This window comes from Canis lupus, chromosome 25, assembly GCF_003254725.2.
Source record: "Canis lupus dingo isolate Sandy chromosome 25, ASM325472v2, whole genome shotgun sequence".
NCBI classification, from domain to species: Eukaryota; Metazoa; Chordata; class Mammalia; order Carnivora; family Canidae; genus Canis; species Canis lupus.
In genome coordinates this window covers 4,222,323-4,242,720 of record NC_064267.1, presented here as the reverse complement: position 1 = coordinate 4,242,720, position 20,398 = coordinate 4,222,323, and the positions used below count along the sequence as shown (strand labels likewise).

Sequence of the window (20,398 nt, the reverse complement as noted above, 5' to 3'; positions counted from 1 at the left end):
TAGGTCCCTCCTTTTTGAGGCTAGTCTATGACCTCTTTCCTTTCATACTGTTCTCTTTTCTTAGAAAAGATCCAACTAAATAGTAACCTCTCTTAACCTCACTGTATCTGCTTCGTATTCTGTAAAATGAAGGTTGCAATAGTGTGTGAATGTTATGAGGTTAAAATGAATTAGCCTACATAAAAGCACTTAGAACATTAATGGTTCACAGTAAGCACTACATAAACATTAGCTATGATTATTTCTAGACAGCTGGTGCCTGGAGGTACTCCCAGGAAACTACCCCATATAGCATGAGGGAGGGACAGTCTGTAGAGGCAAAAGTAGGAAGAACCCTGGTAGCAGTCAATATTGAGTACTGTTCTTTTATACACTGTATCTATTGAGTATCAAAGAGCCAAGCAGAGCTTAGTAAAAGTATACACTATACAGTGAAAACTGGGCTAAGCAGCTGTGATTTTTTCAGTTTCACTGGGCCACAGGGTATACACATACTTGGTATATTTTGGAGGTGTCTGCGAGGGCGTTTCTGGATGAGATTAACATTAACATTTCAATCAGTACACCTAGTAAAACAGATTGCCCTCCCAAAGGCAGTGGACCTCATCCAATCAATTGAAGACTTGAATATAACAAAAAAGGTAAGAAGGAACTCCTCCTGCCTTTTTCAGTTGGTGTACTAGTCTTTTCTGGCCTTTATACTCAGACTGAAATGGGCTCTTCTTGGGTCTGGAGCCTGCAGGCTTTCAGATTGGAACTTATACCAACAAGTTCACCTAGTTCTTGGGCCTTCAGACTTGTACTAAAACAACAACACATCAGCTCTCCTGGGTCTGCAGCTAACTGAATGGCTACCTTAGGAATTATTCTCAGCCTCCACAATTTTGTGAGTCAATTCCTTGTAATGAATCTCTTTATACACACACGTGTGCACGTGTATATTTATCTCATATACTCTAATGGTTCTAGAACACTCTAATATAGAAGATATTATGATTGTGTCTATATTAATCTGAAAAAGAAACCCACAACCAAGTGAGCAGAGCAGAATGAAGTGAAATGGACAACTAAATACAAATTTAACAAATACAATTGTGACAAATCAATTTTGCTGACCTCTGCTCTAACTTTGTAGACTTTAGCATCCAATATTTGTCATTCCACATCTCAAACTTAAGGCAGAGACTAAATAGAAGCTATTTACCAATTCAATTTTATTTCCACATTATCCCTGGCCTTAGAGAAAGGATCTATCAATTCTAAGTGTTCCCAAAATAAATCCCGTGAATACATTTGAGGCCAAGTAATTCAGAAACAATTTATTCATAAAGAGCACTTTAAAGATAGTTTTGAATGAAGTCTAATAAACTAGCAGCCATTAAAGGTTCAGAAATATTAGAATGGACAACAGCTATGAAAATCAATACCAATCATTTAAAATCAGTAAACAAAAATAAAATGCCACTGGGTATTTACTTATGTATTTGTACCTTATAGGTCTGTGAATGTCCTGTCTTCTGCCAGAGTGGAAACTATTATACCTCACCCACCACCATGGATTAAGCCTAAAGTCTTCACATTCTTTAGCATGATTGTAAATAGAGCTTTTTCTAATAATTTGTTGGTTTTACCATATAAAATCCCAATGACTAAATCCCAAAATAAAAATATATTTACCATTCAAAAAATTGTTCATATTTTTAATAAATATTTAAGCCTTCTGAAATAAAGAAGTAGATATGGTAAAGCGATTTCTTAAAGTAGTTTTTTGTCCAATTCAAGTGATGATAATCACTTCAAATTTTAATAATTATCATATACCAAAATTTCCTAGGCTCCTAGATCAATACCAGTTTAAATCCAGAAGACTTGAAAATCTCTTTGTATTCATTCTAAATCAGAAAGACCATTCCACTTCTGAATAAAGAGATAAGCTACCAAATAATTCTATAGACTTCATCTTATTTTCCATGATTAGCCTATTCCCTGTATTGAAAAAGTCTTAAATGTTATCTGAGAATTATTTTAGTTTAGGATTATAGTTGTTTTTAGCTTATATACTGAAAATTGACAAGCACCTAGAAAAAGAAATCCACAATTAGTGCAAAACCAGGAGACAATATTTTAAGTAATTCCTTCCAAGTACAACTAGAGCTAAGGTTACTAAATGCCAAATTTTATGTAAATATATAATTTCCTATCTTGCTTTTTGAAAGACAGCAAATACAAAAATAGCTTAACATTAGGTTTAATGAGGTTTACAGCACATGTATTATTAGTCTTATTTTAACTGCAAAAATATTTTAGCCACATTTAGAAAAAATAAACTTAATGAGAATATAACCCTATATTTCTAAAGGCCAAATGCAAGAACACTGATTCTTCTCCTTGTAAGCAGAATACATGCTGTAAAGCTTATGAAATAGTCACTTCATAGGAATGAATACATTTTTAAAACACTGGTTAATCTGTGGGGAATTCCACATTTGCCTATTTAACAAAAATGCATCCACCTTGTAAGGCTTTGGTATAGGTGATTCACAGCACTTCCATCATTTCTCTTTCTTCTTTGCCTCACTCTTCTCTAGGTCCTTTGTCTGCTCACCCGTCTCCCTTTTCATGTTTACATTTGCTCTTCCTTCTTGATTACTCCCCTTAGAATTATCAACTATTTTATAGTCTTCCAGGAGTGTCTGTCCTGTTTCTTTTGCAGTTTTCTTCACCATTGCTTTGATACCAATGTTATCAATATTATAGGCAGTTACACCAACATTGATGGCAGAATCTACTGCATCATGTGTAGCTTCTCCTGCAGTATGCCCGTATCTTTAAAAGATTGAAAAAAAGTATAATGAAATTATAAATATAAATTGAGATCTTCTGATTTAGTATTAAGTAAGTCCCATGATTAGTATGTTATTCCTGAAAGCAAAATCAAGGGTTATGTTTCAATTTAATTAATAATCTAAAACAGAGTAAAGAATAAAATCAAACTGTGCCAAGGCTGTATTTCTCTTTTAGCAGAAACTGCGTGAAAATACACTCGGGCTAGCTGAGATTAATGTAATAACAACTGTTTGTATTGAAGAATAAAATGCAAATATAATAAAGATCAGTCACTGTTTCCCTTTTCTAACCCACCCTTTCTGGAAATAGAAAATTTTCAATGAAGCAACTATAGAACACAAAGAATCTAGAGTCACTATAAATGGTTTCAAGTTCTACCTTAACTAGATTTGGTTAGGCCTTTTATTTATTTTTTAAAGAGGGAGTAGGGGTGGGGTGTAAGGGGCAGGAGAGGAAGAGAAAGAATCTTAAGCAGGCTCCATGCCCAGCACAGAGTCTGACAGAGGGCTCAATCTCAAGAGACTGAGATCATGACCTGAACCAAAATAAAGAGTCAGATGCTTAACTAAGCCACCCAAGCGCCCCTGGTTAGGTCTTTTAAAGTATCAGAATCCAAGCTTAGCTTTAAGCAAAGATTCTACAACACTTTCTTCCTCACTCCACTGCAGATTCACTGGCATTCTTGCTGTTCTTTGAACCCATGAAACACACATGCGCCATCTTATTGGAAGTAATTCCTTCCAATAAGTAAGACCTTTTCACTGGCTGGTATCTGCCTAAACTATTCTCACCCAGGAATTCACATGTCTCACTGCCTCACCTTCTTCAAGTCAGTTAATTATTGTCTTCTCACTATCTCACCTATTTTCAACTGCTTTACCCCACATGGTCCATCCGTCAATCTCCTGATAAACTGATAAGCTGTTCTTTTATATTCAATAATTTATCACCTGCTACATAGTATAGAACTTAACTTCCTTTTTTTTTTTGCTTATCTTGCTAGAATATAAACCCTATTTAGAAAACAAACTCTGCCATGTTCATTAATAAATCCTATGTGCTAAGAACACTGCCTGACATTCATTATTTCTTGAATGCTTAAAATGATTAATTCCTCTGCTATCTACCAACAGTTTCTTGAGCATCAAATGTATAGCAAAGTGCTTGGGAAATTATACAAGCACTATACAGAAGTGGTTATTATAGACAATTATCAATATCTGTGTTTAGTACCATTTCCATGAGAAAATACAAGTTGAAAGCCTATACAAAAACACTAAAAATTATCCCATTTTTTTCTCTTACCGTTTTTAAAGTACCAGATTTTTCCTTGCTCAGCAAGCATAAACTTAAAAAAAAGGCACATTTTATAATTTTCTCTAGGACACACTGAAGATTCCTATGTGCTTTGTGACTTATACCTGGACATTTTATACTAACATTGGACCCTTTGAATTCACAAGTCCTCTATTACCATTAGGCTAACCTGGAACAGTGGTTTGTGATCCTATTAGCTTGTTCATACTTGGGTGTTTTTTTTTTTTTTTTTTTCAATCTCTGTGCTAGAGTGTATCTCACTATGTTATTTATTTTAGAGAGAGGGTACAGAGGGAGAGTGTGAGGGAGAAGCGGATTACCTGCTGAGCATGAAGCCTGATGCAGGGTTCAATCCCAGGACCCTGAGATCATCATCTGAGCCAAAGGCAGACACTTAACTGACTGAACCACCCAGGTGCTTCATATACCACTTTTATTTGTTTGTTTGTTTATTTATTTATTTATTTAAAAAAGATTTTATTTATTTATTCATGAGAGACATAGAAAAAGAGAGACAGAGACACGGGCAAAGGGAGAAGCAGGCTCCATGCAGGGAGCCTGATGTGGGACTCGATCTCGAGTCTCCAGGGCCACTCCCTGGGCTGAAGGTGGCACTAAACCGCTGAGCCACCTGGGCTGCCCATATACCACTTTTTAAAAAAGATTTACTTATTTGAGAGAGACAGAGAGCACCTGCGATTGAGGGAAGGGGCAGGTGGAGAGGGAAAGAGAATCCTGAAGCTGACTCCTCACTGAGAGCAGAGCCAGACACAGGGCTCAATTCCAGTAACCCAAGATCATGAACTGAAATCAAGAGTCAGATGCTTAACTGAATGAGCTACCCAGGCACCCCCATATCACTCTTGATTGGGGCTTTCTCACCAGACACTCTTGATTGGGGCTTTCTCACCAGACACTGAAGCTTCCTTAACTATTGTTTGCCAGTTCCTGTTGCTTTGCAATTTGCTGATTTTGCAAGAAGACATGGAACCTTCTGTCAATCATGCCCCCATAAATGCTATTATCAAGTGGCAATGGCTAAGGTTAAATGATAAGAAAGGGGTGGTAGCAGTTTCAGCACTAGAAGAATGACCATGATGTCCTGTTGAGGTTTCTCTTAGGGCTCCTCTTTTCCAGACTATGTGAGCTAAAATGAAGTGACATGGTTAACTTAAGAATTTGGCCATATCAGTGTTTTTGAATAAAGGAAATCCTCCAGATTCAAGAACTTCCACTTCCCCTATTCTACTGATGCAGTTTGATACCTACAACTGCACTCATGATATTTTTATATGTAACACAATTCCAAAGGCTACATTTTTAGCAGTAATGTACTAAAAAGGCATCTGTGTTGATACACTGATGTTTTGCTTGTTTTTCCATGCTATCTCCATTTCAGCAGCAATTCCTGTTAATTTAGGGAACAGTACCAAACTCGGAGTCAAAAAACTACATACTAATACCAATTGTGCCCAAAACTAACCATAAGAAGATTGGTGAAGTATCAACCTCTTCACATCTCATCAATTTCTTCTTTTTTATCTCATAAAATGAGATGTACAGATTAAAGCACTTTGAAAATTCCTCTATACAAAATGTGTAATTAAAGACCAAATAAAATGGCTTTTAAGTGGTTGTGTTTATTTGCTTTAATGTATCCTAATCTATCACCTCTGCTTCCTAATATGCCTCAGAACCAGTATTCCTGGCAGGCATCTATTCTTCTCTTCCTTGATAAGTAACTGCTCAGTTCTTTTCTTCATTCAAACTATACACTGTAGATTCAGACTATACTGCTAAAAACTAGAAAGTCTATTTCTGGTAAAAAAAGACAGTATTTTTTTAAAGATATTATTTATTCATGAGAGACAGAGAGAGGCAGATATACAGGCAGAGGGAGGAGCAGGCACTGTGGGGAGTGTGACGTGGGACTTGATCCCAGGATCACACCCTGAACAGAAGGCAAAGCTCAACCACTGAGTCACCCAGGTGTCCTGACAATGTTTATTTTTTATTTACTCCTTGAAAAGTTTAATTACAGCTTATTAGATTTTATATGCCAAGTAACACTACCAATTGAAGAGCAATAAAAATGAATATAAAGTATGCTCTAAATAAGTCAATGAGACTTCATATACAGTTTGAATGAGACTCTTCAGAAATTTCTCCAGGGGAAAAAAAATTCTCCAGCACATTCAGTAATGTCTACAAAGACAGCATATTGGCAGTGATTCTAGATTTCACTAATTATAACAAAATTTCAGTCATAACAAATTTCAAAAAAAATCTTCCTAAAATTTAATTTACATGCAACTTTCAAAACTATTCTTGGAAATATTAATCTTAAATATTCAAAATAGAAATAGCACCTTCTTAGTCTATCCATCCAAGACAGGTGGGTTGTAGCCAATTTATGAAGGACCTTATAGGTGAAGTTGAGGAATTTAAACTTTATCTTGAAATCCATGGCAATGGCACAACCAAATTTATGTTTCTAGACAGCTCTAACTCGGTTGCATTGTGAATTGTAAGTAAGAGGGAGACAGAGGAACCAGATAGGAAACAAGCTATAAGATAGCTGAGAAATGATGCAGGTCTATTCTACAGTAGTGGTAACAAGCCTGGAGAGAAAAGAATAAATATAAAAAACAAGATTCAGCAAATGAATAGCTGAAGGGTTATGTAGTTGGGATTTATGAAGCATAAAGATTAAGACAAAAACTGGAAACACAAATATGATCGGTTGTAACTACAGACACCAGTATAGACAATATCCACAAAGAATAGAAAAGGATTGAGCATAGAGTAAAGCCTTAGAACCAATATTTAATGAATGGATATGGAAGACAACAACTCTAAGAAGTAGTCTGATAAGACAAAATTGAACAGTGAGCTAAATGACAATACTGTTGTGTAAATATAAAGTTCTTAATTTTAAAGTAAATATAAAGTTCTTAATTTTAGGTACAAATATCAACTGTCCAAAAATAAGATGAAAGCCCAGATTTTAAATAAACTTTCATAAAAAAATAAATAAATAAATAAAAATAAATAAATAAACTTTCATTAAAAAAAAGTTTCATGAGTCGATAAAACAACAGCTACTAAAAAGATATCTTTGTCTTGTATTCCCTCTTTGCCAAATGCTAAATATTACCAAACAAGGGATGCAGTCCCACTGTGTTCTACCTGGAAACAACACAAAATACTACATTCAATTCTGGGTTCCACTTTTCAAAGAATACTGATAAATGAAGGGAACTGGAAACCATAGTACATATAGAATTGTGAAAGGAGCTGGGAATATTTAGAAGACAATAAAAAGTAAGTAAAGGACATGATAATGTTTAAATACTTGCATAGTTACAGTACAGAAAAGAGAAGGCTGATCTTATATAACTCTTGAATAGATGCTATATAAAACTGGTTTTGAGTAATATGACATCTGCCAAAGAATTAGCTTTAATGAATTTGAATTTGCCCTGTCACCCAGTGCAAATTTAAGGGGAATTTTAATTAAAATTCATTAAATAAACCAATACAATACCTTTAAAAAAGTAAATTCCTTATAGAAAAACTATTTTACTAAGCTTATTATTCAGAAATGTGTTCTAAGATAACATTTTAGTGAGGGGAAAACAAAAATAGATGTTACTTACTGAAGTTTTATTTTTTTTCCTCTCAGCAATTTATTTATGTATTTTTTAAAGGTTTTTTTTTTTTTTTTTTTTTTTTTTTTTTTTTAAGTAATCTCTATACCCAATGTGGGGCTCAAACATAAGACAACAAGATCAAGAGTCACAACGTCATCTGACTGAGCTAGTCAGGTACCCTATCCTCTAAGAAATTTGAAATGGAAAAAAAGGAGTGTAAAGGTGAAATTTAGAAGCTATGGAGAAGAGTAATAAATTATTTAGTAGATACTACACTGCAATTAATATAGTGGGTTGAAGTTACTTAATGCTTTTCATTGTTCCTGTAGGTCTTCATGTTCCTAATTTAAAATAAGAACATTAATGTAATTGACAAAAATAGTCTTAATGAGTAATGCCTACACAATTTACTAAAAATTTAAGAGTAAAATTGATTATACAGATCCTTAGTAAAACATTCATAAGCAATGAACATAATCCTATATAATAAAACCATGGATATAATTAAAAACATGAAAGGTATAAACAATATACTTCTGTAACACAATCTGCTTTTAAATATGCCTAAATGAAAAGATAACTTTTGTACTGGCTTGTACCATGAGAGATCAGGTAAAGAAGTACATATAATACATTTGTTTTTCACCTAGGCATAATGCACATAATTATGGCAGATTCAAAATGCTTGAGGGAATAACTTATTATAGGAAATAAGAATACAAATTTTACCATACTACCAGCAGTTGGAGTAGAGGAGAAAAACAAAAAAGCTTACTCTATCAAATACTTTTCCAAAGTATAAACAAATTTAAATAAATGTAAATTCATAAATATAAAAATATAAATGTATTACTTATATTCATAAATGGAAATTTATGTAAATAAATGAGAACTAAATTAAATCAAATAACTTGCTCTTCCATTTCTTCAGTGATAAAAATCATTAAATTATTACTGCTTTAATATTTGCAGTTTCTTCTCTTAAAAGAGAATTTCTACTTCTGGGCCAGATTATTCTTAAGAGAGGAAACAGTATTACAAAAACTCTTTACATCCTCACTACCCCTTCCATCATTCTAATTAAATTTCTGCTAAGACCAAAGTTAACTTTATATACAAGCCTACCTAACCAAATTCTCACCTGTTTTTTCATTCCACGAATCTTTGAAGGAAAGGATAAAAAGAAAAGCAATACGTACCATAACAAATAAATAAGCTCAGAACCACTGTTAAAAGTCCTTTTCTTCCTATTAGGTTCTCCTCACTAAGGACCAAAAATACAAAATCTATACCAAAACCTTGCTGGTTATGTGAATCCCAAATCTTTAATTAAGCTCTTTAATTGTATTTAAGCTTTTTTTTTTTTCATTAAATTAGCAAATGGGTAAACCTACTGACTTTTAACATGACTGACTATCTCTAACAAATGATACTGATAATCTAAAAATAATTCACTACTGGCATAAAAGGCATGTCTGACTTTCTTGGGTTCTTGCAACAAAAGAAGAAACTTTTTTTTTTTTTTATTATGACTGATCCACCAAAGTAAACTCAGAGCCACAACAGAAGATGTGTTAAAGATCAAGGCTACAAGTACCAAGAGGGAAGTTGGAAGCCTTGGGTTTTATATTTCCACCAAAAGAACTTCAGATCTATTCTGTATTTTCTTTGCCAAATCTTTTGGTCAAATTGACACTTCAAGATGCTATGTTGCTTTGATTCAAAGGTATGCATGCCCCAGATGGAGACCAAATCAACTCAGTTTGGAAATTAAGTTAGTTTTTCCTAAGCCACAGGTAATTTACTATGAGGGAAGAGAATGTAAATGCATGATAGATAGTGGTGGAAAATAACTCTAGATACTAAACCTGCACAGATGTCCCATCAAGGGCAGAGTTGGTTCTTTCACACTGCATGATACAAAGAGACTTGGCTTATATCCTAGTTCTACCACTTAGTAGGGGTATTATCTTTAATGAGGTATTTTAACAGCTCTATGCTTCAGCTTCCTCATTTGTAAAATGGAGATAACAGTGTTAAGGATGAGGGATGTCTGGGTGGCTCAGCTGGCTAAGCATCGGATTCTTGATTTCTGCTGGGGTCATGATCTCAGAGTTGTGAGATGGAGCCCCATGTTGGCCTCTGTGCTGGGCATGAAGCCTGCTTAAGATCCTCTTTCTCTCCCTCCCCCATTGCCCCTCCCCCTACCTTTCTTTCTCTCTCTCTCAAAAAAAAAAAAAAAAAAAAAAAAAGAAATAGTGTTAGGGGCGTGTGGGTGGCTCAGCTGGTTAAGTGCCAGCCTCTGGCTCAGGTCATGTTCCCATGGTCCTGGGATCAAGCCCCACATCAGACTCCCTGATCAGCTGGGAGCCTGCTTCTCCTTCTACCTCTCTCTCTGCGTGCTGATCCTCCTGCTTGTGTGCTCTATCAAATAAATAAATAAAATCTTTTAAAAAATTGTGTTAAAGATTAAACATATATTGAAAAGCACTGGACACAATGTCTGGTACAGAAGTATGAACTCAACTGCTTTGAGTGGATAATTAATATAAATAACAGAGTTGAGAATACCATTAATATTACCTTTTTGCTTTCTGAATAAAAATTTTTTATTAGGCTTTAAACTAATTTAAAGCTAAGAAAGCAACTCGGGTCCTTCATACTAGATTTATTTTTAGACCTAGATTCCCCTAGGACTTATAAAGAATAAAGAGCTAAAATCAAATGATCCTGTTTTAAGTCTCACATTTAATAGTTATCAGATTGGCTTGGGCAGAACACTCATTTCTATATTTGTCCACTTCTTAATATATGAAATAGATAACATGCAGTCTGTCCATTCCAATAAGAATGAACAAGGGTAGAGTCAAGTAAGATGTGACAATATTTAACATTCTTTGTATACAGAAGGGGCTAATGTTAACAAGGTACAATAGTTTAATTTTAATTCAAGTTTTTCCCACCAAAACTACTAGTAAACATCACCCATCAAGAACATGCAGTTAGTAAGGTATTGAGTCACTATAGGCTTTTCTTTTTCATTAAACTTCTTTGCATTAATGATTAAGAAATATAACATTAGTAATATAAGACAAAGTCATAGTAATTCTATTAATTTGCCTAAATACTATTAAGAAAAAGAGTGAAAAAAATTTTTATCATATACCCAATTATGACACAATCATTTTAACTATCTTGAATTCTTATAACTGCCCAAAGAGATTTAGTCATTAAAATGATAACTTACTTGTATCTGACAGTTTGTACAGTTTCTGCTGAAACATTATTAACAATACATTTGGCTGCACATTCCAATCCCTGCCAGACAGTTGAAAATCCTGCAAATATATTTAAAAGTAAGTAAGACTACAGCTAAATGAATGGAGTTTCCTAGTAAAATTTCTGGGCCTTTGTTACCTTGAACACTACTTGCTGCTACAACCATAGCACCATCCAAGGTAGACTTTCCATTTCTGTCTTTTTTAAGAGATTCTGGAACAAGTTTGCTTCCATGCTTCTTGACATGTGGAGCTAGTTCCTTTCCAACACAATTTGCTACAGTGCAAACTCCATCAACTAATGTAACCAGAAAAAAAAGGAAACACTTAGAAAAAAATGTATTCTTCCCTTGATTTTACCACTCTTACTTATAAAAATTCTTACATGAGCATCTTACATGAGCAAACTTATTTTATTGCATAACTTATCATTTCTATATAAGGATGAGAACCATGGCTGGCTAGTTTTTAAACAAAGGCTCTTATTTGGTTTAAAGATATGTTTGCAGAGCCTAGTGATTAAAACCTTGCTTCTAAAATATAATTTTCTTTTTGGCAAGGTCCACCTTTCATATTTTCCAGTTATGTCCATTTCTATGTTTTCTCCATTTCAACAAATATCTCACTGAAATAGTAATAAGGTATTTAAGTCTATATAAAAGTAAACAAACCAAAACCTGATTCAAAGAATACTGAATACCAAAAAGATAATCTTCCTCTAATGATAATTCACTAAGGAGTGATTGGACTACCTTAAAATACAAACTTTAGATTTACGATTCTCAAAGGACAATGAATTAGTAGCATATTGCTTGGGAAGGCTGACACCAGAATCACTGAATCAACGTAGTTCAAATAAAACATCCCTCCCACTTGACCCCAACTACTATGCAGTGAGCTGTTCTTAAAAGAATGTATCCTATTCAAGGATAGCAAATATATTCAGAGCCATTCCTTTTGAAAGACACAGCACTCCTCTCTCTGATACACCAAAATAACCCTTTAACCAATGTTTCTCAAAATAATATGCAAACAACAATCACCTAGGCAGGGATCTTGTTTCTGAATCAGTTAATGTGTGCCAAGTACGTGAAATGTTTCTAAGGCTCTCAGATAGGTTGATGTTGCTACAAACCCTATTATGAGTAGCAAAGTGAAACTGTTTTGTCCTAATCCTTTACTTTTAAGGTTAAACCATCTAAATGAACATTCAGATTAACCTAGATTAAGAAGCCGTTTTTAATTTAACTGAAAAAAAGCAGTCCTCCAAAGTTACTTTACCCAGGAACTGACTGACTTTCGCTGCTCCTCCTGTAGCCTGCTTTGCTATATAAAGTCCCCTGGTCACAGCTGGACTAACTTCCACTGGTTTTTCTTCTGGTTGAATCCGTTCACGGAGTTTAGAAGCGCCTTTCTGGATTGCTTTGCCAGTAAATTCAGCACCTTTGACCAAACCCCAGCTCACCCAGGAAGCACCTTTTTATAGGAAAATTTTAAAGTGTACAATATTAGAGCTGATTATACCTGTAAACCCTTTAATAAACCAACAGGAAAACAAAAACAAGGAATTCACTGTTCATATCTCAAACATGCCATAAACTTTCAACTTTACAATTCTAATTTTCTAACTGGATTATATATCTAAGTAAATTCATCTTTAAGAACTTAGGTCACAGATCACTCAACACAGTTCTGAATTACTCTATGCTTCTACTACAACTTATAGGTATCTATCTACATGCTACTTACCACAATGTTACTAGTAAGGACTAATTTTGGGTTTTGATGCCAGTAACATGGTATCTAGCTTGAGGACCCAGGTATCCTTTTTCTTTTTGCTTTAGTCCAGGAACCACTTTTCCTCTATGAAGTGTTAAAGGGTTTAGACACAAATAATGCAAATTGGAAACCAGTAAACCTAAATCTCAAACACCAAGGCAGAACTCTTGCTTGCTTGCTTTGGATGAAAGGCATAAGGCAGGGGGTCCTGGTCCTCCCTCAATCCTAAACCCAAACCCCACAATCTCAGCACCTTTTAGCTTGTAACATGGACGTGAATGACAGACATAAGAATACTCAAAGAACGCATGAGAAGAAAAAATATAAGAAGAAAACTGGGAAGCCTAGATTAGCCATTTTTCTTGATGGTAGTTTCCAGCCCTTCAATGCTTCTCTTACAGCATGCATGAAAAATGAGATTGTGACAGAGAAAGCAGGATAGCATAGACTTCTCTAGTGAAAAGGTCCTGTGCACATGTGGGAAAAGGAGAAGTCAGAAGGAGATGGGAAAAGCAAGAAAAAATATAGAAGAATAGTTTCCTCTAAGAGGAACTGTTACCCTGCCTTGGAGAGCTTACAATATTAAATATTTCTTTTTTGGCTAAACCCTGAAACAACAAGCTTTTAAAGCCATACATATAAAATACCTAAGTATATTCTTCCAAGGTCTGTAGCATGGTTTTTACATAATTACTCTGGCCTATGAGTGAGCAGGCATTCAGCAATCATGTGAAAATCCTATTTATTTAAAAATGCTAACAATGAAAAATAAAGTGCCAAGTGATAACTGATTAGGAGAACTGTTGTTTTTCTTCCTATTTTAGTCAACATGTCTACCTCTAGCTCAAACACTAGCCTCCCTGGAGGAGGACCACGTCTCAAACCCAGACAAATACCATCCAGTCAGGAGTTCCCATAACAAAAAGGGATTGAAGACCTCTATTAAAAAAATACATATGGGTTTTTAGAGTTAACTTACAGGTTGAAAGATTTAGGAAGTAAAAAATCAGCTGAATTTGAAGAAGACTGAGAAATCATAAACGACAATGAAACAAAGGAAAGCTCAAGTAGACTATATACTCCTGCAATGAAACAAACCAGAGGGACAGAGTCCACTGATGACTAATAATAAATGGAAATTAGATAAATGAAAAGTCACAGGACTGATGAAGAGAAATAATTAGGATGCAAATTATAAAGCAGCTATCACCATGTAAGAGAAATAATACAGTAAAACCAAAGATACTACAATAGAAGATGAGAACATGTAATATTTTATTGGTAGCTATTAAGATCTTTTAAAGGGCATGTGTAGGGATCCCTGGGTGGCGCAGCGGTTTGGCGCCTGCCTTTGGCCCAGGGCGCGATCTTGGAGACCCAGGATCGAATCCCACATTGGGCTCCCGGGGCATGGAGCCTGCTTCTCCCTCTGCCTGTGTCTCTGCCTCTCTCTCTCTCTCTCTGTGACTATCATAAATAAATAAAAAAAATTAAAAAAAAAGAAATTAAAGGGCATGTGTAGTGCCAGATATAGATTTCTTTTATCCATATTCACATTATATGCATACATTTAATGCTGAGATATAGAAGGCAATGAATGTTTGCTGAATAAATAAGAAGTTGGCAGATGACTTAAAATGATTTCACTCAAATCTAACCCAATGGAGGGCTCTAATCAGTCTATTTTTTTAAAAGATTTATTTATTTATTTATTCATAGAGATGCAGAGAGAGAGAGGCAGAGACACAGGCAGAGGGAGAAGCAGGCTCCATGGAGAGAGCTCGACGTGAGACTCAATCCAGGGTCTCCAGGATCACGCCCTGGGTCGCAGGCGGCGCTAAACCGCTGCGCCACTGGGGCTGCCCTCTAATCAGTCTATTGTTACAGATCCTCCACTTCTTCCCAAATCAGCTTACTAAATTCTTCATCTAAAATGTTTGGCAGTTGCCTTCTTAAAATGTAATTCTAGCCTTTCAAACCAATATTCTATATAGGTAAGTTTTAAGCAGTTACTTTATGTTTTTTCACCTTTTATATTTATGAAACACAGGACTGTAGCTTTTACTGATCTTCACTGATCTGCTGACACAGGACAGAAACCAATCATGGGCTAAAGTCAATGAGCTCAGTTTAGATCCCTGATTACTTATCTTTGCATAGAGCCTGCATGGGTCAGGTAGAAATAGTCTCTTGATAGAGATCATTTTCCCTGGAGTAAATCTTGGATATTTTCTGCCACTTTGTTACTTGTACCTTAAGTATTTGGTGAGCTAGTTGGTTTTCATTCTATATACAAATCAAAACCACAATGAGATATCACCTTACACCAGTGAGAATGGGGAAAATTAACAAGGCAGGAAACCACAAATGTTGGAGAGGATGCAGAGAAAGGGGAACCCTCCTGCACTGTTGGTGGGAATGTGAACTGGTGCAGCCACTCTGGAAAACTGTGTGGAGGTTCCTCAAAGAGTTAAAAATAGATCTGCCCTAAGACCCAGCAATTGCACTGCTGGGGATTTACCCCAAAGATACAGATGCAATGAAATGCCGGGATACCTGCACCCCGATGTTTCTAGCAGCAATGTCCACAATAGCCAAACTGTGGAAGGAGCCTCGGTGTCCATGGATAAAGAAGATGTGGTTTATGTATACAATGGAATATTACTCAGCCATTAGAAACAACAAATACCCACCATTTGCTTCGACGTGGATGGAACTGGAGGATATTATTGCTGAGTGAAATGAGTCAATCGGAGAAGGACAAACATTTTATGGTCTCATTCATTTGGGGAATATAAAAAATAGTGAAAGGGAATAAAGGGGAAAGGAGAAAAAATGAGTGGGAAATATCAGGGAGGGAGACAGAACATGAGACTCCTAACTCTGGGAAACGAACTAGGGGTGGTGGAAAGGGAGGTTTGCGGGGGGTGGGGGTGACTGGGTGACGGGCACTGAGGGGGGCACTTGATGGGATGAGCACTGGGTGTTATGCTATATGTTGGCAAATTGAACACCAATAAAAAATAAATTTATATTAAAAAAAGAAAAAGAAAAAAAGTATGTAGAGAGATATGTATGTACTCTGATAGGAAGTTAAAATAATTTTAATGTAACCAACTATTAGGGCTATTGCCAGAATTGAGGAGATAAGATGAAAAGAAGAGTTACAAAAGCCTACTGAAATCTCAAGTAGTAAAGTTGGCCTCTAAGTGTTACCATAGTGTAGTTTTTCTCATTTTCAAACGATGCATTGCTGAAAGTTTTTCTGAAATCTCTAGATATCTGTCCCCAGGATTAACTGATTCTAAGGATGCTCCATCTCTTTGAATAAAACCAATATGTGGAATCTGTGTGGTACCTAGGAGCGTTAAGACTTTGTGGCATGCAATACCGTCCAAAGAGAGCCAAATAGCATTGCCTGTTCCACATGTTCTTTCAACATGACGTTGACATTCCTCCTATTGAGAAGTGGAGTCTATGTCAAATCCCCATAAATCTAAGGTTTGTCACTTTCTTGTAGTGAGTAATACCAGAAATTTCCAAGAATATATCAGAAAGAGTATGTAGTTTCTGTTTGCTGTATCAGTCATGCTTGAAACCCTGACTTACCCTGTAGAAGCCTGACGAGCTAAAGGCTGCTAAGCTGTCAAACACATGGACACCATGTCTAGGCACTCTATCTGGAAGTCCTAGATTTTGAGCTCTTTCAACCCAGACACCCGATTTGTCAGTGAAGGGAGACCTCAGACTGATTCCAGCCCCCAGCTACTGAGTCAGTCATTAGTCAGCCATTGAGTCTTCCTAGCTGAAGTTCTGACATCACGAAGCAGATAAAAGCCATTCCTGCTGTGACCTTTTGGAATACCTGGCCCACGGTACTCCTAAGCATATACAAATATTTGTTGTTTCATTCCATGAAGTTTGGGATGGTTTGTTACACGGCAATAGTAAATAGAACAGTTTTATATCAGTATGAATTAAAAAAAAACTTAAGAAAATAACCTTTGAAATTAGTTCTCTACATATGTGTAAATATAGGCAAGTTTCCTGAATACTGACTTAATAGTCTAGCAACCTGTAAAGTTATGGGGCAGGGTAGTAACAGTGAAGATTTTTCTTTAAAACTTCTTTGAAAATATTTTTCAAGGGTCCAATTTTAACCGTTAAAATTACAAGTGAAAAATTTGGCTTTCTCTTTTCTTATCTCCAGCAGCTCTCTGACACTGGGAAAGATATTATGTTAGCTCCTAATTAATTTTCATTTATTTTAGCTTGTTGGTTTTTCATGTTAAAGGTTTCCTCTGCTTTAGACATCTTTATTTTTTACTGACTTCTTATAAGGTACAGTGATGGAAATCTGTATTGACAGTCTTAAATGACGGTCAAGATCTCCTTACAGGGTCATGAATTTGGCTTGCTAAAGAGTAACTGGCAATATTTTTTAAAAACAAAATAGAAGATCTAAATCTGAGAGCTACAATAGCTGAAAAACTAAAATATTAACCGATGAAAATGGAAAAACATGTCAGTAATGATCATTCCAGTTTTAAAATAACTGATCTGATGCCCTCTCTAACCAGAATTAAATAGTAGGGCCTACATCCCAAATAGCTTAGCTATAATTCTAAGATCTCTTCATACCTCAATTGCTGTGTAGTTAGGGAGTGCTGCTTTGTTTCTAAAGATGGATGAGTATCTTACCATTTTTTTTTTAGAGAAAGAGGAAGGAAGAGAAATGGAGAAAAGAAAAGGATTAAAGGTGAACGTCAAAGGGGAAAGGAAAATCATTTTATGTTCAGAAGAGCTATCTGGAGAGTTGTGGGATTCCCAAAGCTTTTCACTATCAATTTTCCCCAAGAGTGAAACAGAAAATAGGCAAGAAGAACTTATGCCTTTATGATAATATGTAATGTTCTAAAAAATTAGTTCCTTTTGTTTTTGTTTAAGTATTTATTAAAAGATGATTTGGAACCAAAATACAAAATATTATCTTTCTAAATATTCTTACAGATTCCAAAGATTTCACATTATAGAGGAAAAAAAATTAACATTACTATAATACCTGACAAAATATTTTGAGCCACTTTCTCACTCCATTCAGGTAATTCCTTTGCTTTTTCTTCTGAAACTGGCTCATAGGGTACAATGTGACTCAGATTAACTTCTTCACTTGAAGTGTCTTTGGCCTAGTAAATATGTTTCAAAATGTAAAATAAGGAGGAAAAATTATAAGCATTATGTAATAAATTATCAAGCCAACAAATACTATATATAATTAATAAAAATATCTCTAGCCAACATAATTACCAGTGTATCTTATAACATAAAGCAAAATACCACAACTGTCATAAAGTATTTTATGTTATAAAGTATATTCTCCTAAGTCAGGTAGGTGGCTGAGAGACAGTTATGATATTCCTGTGTTATGAATTAATTCCTAATTACCAAGCACTTACAATATGGAATACAACAATGAACAATAAAAACATTTTTGTAATTTAATACTCACAAAATGCTGTTTTTTCTTTCTTTCTTTCTTCTTTTTTTAATGGCGATAAAACTTAAAACTTATATAGGGTCTCCCTGGTAAGTAAGATTTAAATACCAACATATCTCCAATACAGCATTTATCAAATCATATTTAAACTGATGAGACTATGAGTTCCTTCATAAACCTATCAATCCCTCCTTGATGACAGTATGCACAGGATACTCAATAAGATTTAGAAGATTTGTTAAATGACTCAATCAGTAAGGAAGGATGTATCCAAATAAACTAGTTTTTGATAGAAATCAAGTAAAAGCCATCTAAGTGGAAATGGGGAACACAGAAATACCTGTATTTTTTGCTAATTTAACAGCTATTATGAGGCCTAGTCTCAACACTCAAAATGTCAAAACTAAATTTATTCATTTTAAGAACTTAACAGCAGGCTAACTCAGACATCATACTATAAAATTAATTGAAAATCAAACTGCCCAATAAAAATACAAAGAGAACGTCACATAAAATATAAAACAATATTAAAAACAAAATAAAAACTTCTATATGGAGGAGGGGAAGCCATTCATAAGTAAAACCCAAAGACAAACAACATAATATTAGCAACTTCTATCTTTAATAATGAGCCAATGTCCTAATATATAAAGAGTCCCTGGAAAATGAGAAGAAAAGATTAGCAACCCAGTAATTAAAAACGCACAAAGGACAGGAACAGACGTCACACAGAAAACAAAATTCATGGAAACCTTAGCAGACATACAATATTATTCACAATAAAAAATCAATGCAAATTAAGATGTTCCAATATATCATTTCTCATCTATCAGACTGTCAAAAATACAGAAAGGCTGATCACCCACTCTGTGAACTAGGCTATGAAGAAATAGGTCTCCTACACTGCTGGTGGGAGTGCTGAAGAGTATAGTCCTTAGGGAAGCAACATAGCAAAATCTATCAAAAATACAAATGCTTTTACTTATTGACTCAGTAACCCCACTTCTAAGAATTTATCTGATGAATTACCTGGGAATGTATGAATCAATGCATCTATCTACAAAGTTACTCACTGAAGCACTGTTTCTAATAGTAAACACCTAAAACCATTCCAATACTCAATAAGAGATTGGTTAAAGAAATCTACTATAAATTCATACAGTAAAATACGAGGTAGCTATAAAAAAAGATTTGAGAGGATTCTCCATTTAACACTGAAAGATTGGGATGCCTGGGTGGCTCAGCGGTTGAGCGTCTGCCTTTGGCTCAGGGTGTGATCCTGGAGTCCTGGGATCGAGTCCCACATTAGGCTCCCTGCATGGAGCCTGCTTCTCCCTCTGCCTGGGTCTATCTCTGCCTCTCTCTCTCTCTGTGTCTCTAATGAATAAATAAATAAAATCTTAAAAAAAAACAACACTGAAAGATCCCCAGGCTCTATTATCAAATAAAAAAAAAAATACAGGACACTCTATGATACTACCTTCTATATAAGAAAAGGGGGAGAAATCTGTTATTTGCTTTTTACATGCCTCAAGAAACCCACAGAAGAAACACAAGATCCTGATAAAAAGTGATTACCTACAGTGACAAGGAAAATGGTACAAAGGTGGGAGTAAAGTTTTTCAATGTATATGCCTGTTTATACAATTTGATTTTTTTAGTTAACAACTTAAATTTTTAAAAAATAGAGGTTTTAAATGATATGAAAAATTTCCAAATATACTGTTAAGTAAAAAAGTAAGGAGCAAAACAGTATGTCTCTCATGCTGCCATTTGTATTAATAATTGTATATAAGTGTGAATGTACATTTATATCCAAACACAAAATAAACATGTATATATGTTGGAATGTATCTGCAAGGAGAAGCTAGCAATAATGTGTCTGCAGCAGGGAATTTAGGTGGTTGATGGACAGCAGAATGGGAAGCTGACTTACTTTTCACTAAGTATCTTTTTGATTTGCTTTTTGTGCATTAACTTAAATTTTTTTTTAAACAAATACATTTCTTGGAGCCATCTTGGGCTCC

General features: G+C 35.0%; 1 protein-coding gene across 9 annotated transcripts in view; it reads right to left on the bottom strand.

The window, feature by feature from the left end:
• Positions 1-20,398, bottom strand: part of SPART (spartin) — a 46,718-nt gene that overhangs the window by 15,044 nt on the left and 11,276 nt on the right. For 5 of the 9 annotated variants that reach the window (XR_007405723.1, XR_007405722.1, XR_007405724.1 and 2 more), the window contains exons 5-9: positions 17,937-18,060; positions 12,377-12,571; positions 11,235-11,393; positions 11,065-11,155; positions 2,514-2,826 (exon numbers count right to left, since the gene is read on the bottom strand). Coding sequence is in view for 5 of the 9 variants with exons in the window: in XM_049100837.1 (XP_048956794.1) it covers positions 2,553-2,826; positions 11,065-11,155; positions 11,235-11,393; positions 12,377-12,571; positions 17,937-18,060 (843 nt within the window). In the remaining 4 variants the exon portion in view is untranslated. Of the gene's footprint in view, positions 1-1,304; positions 2,827-11,064; positions 11,156-11,234; positions 11,394-12,376; positions 12,572-17,936; positions 18,061-20,398 lie in introns of those variants that run through there. The other 4 variants (XM_035717718.2, XM_025462486.3, XM_025462485.3 and 1 more) reach the window with 1 other exon arrangement.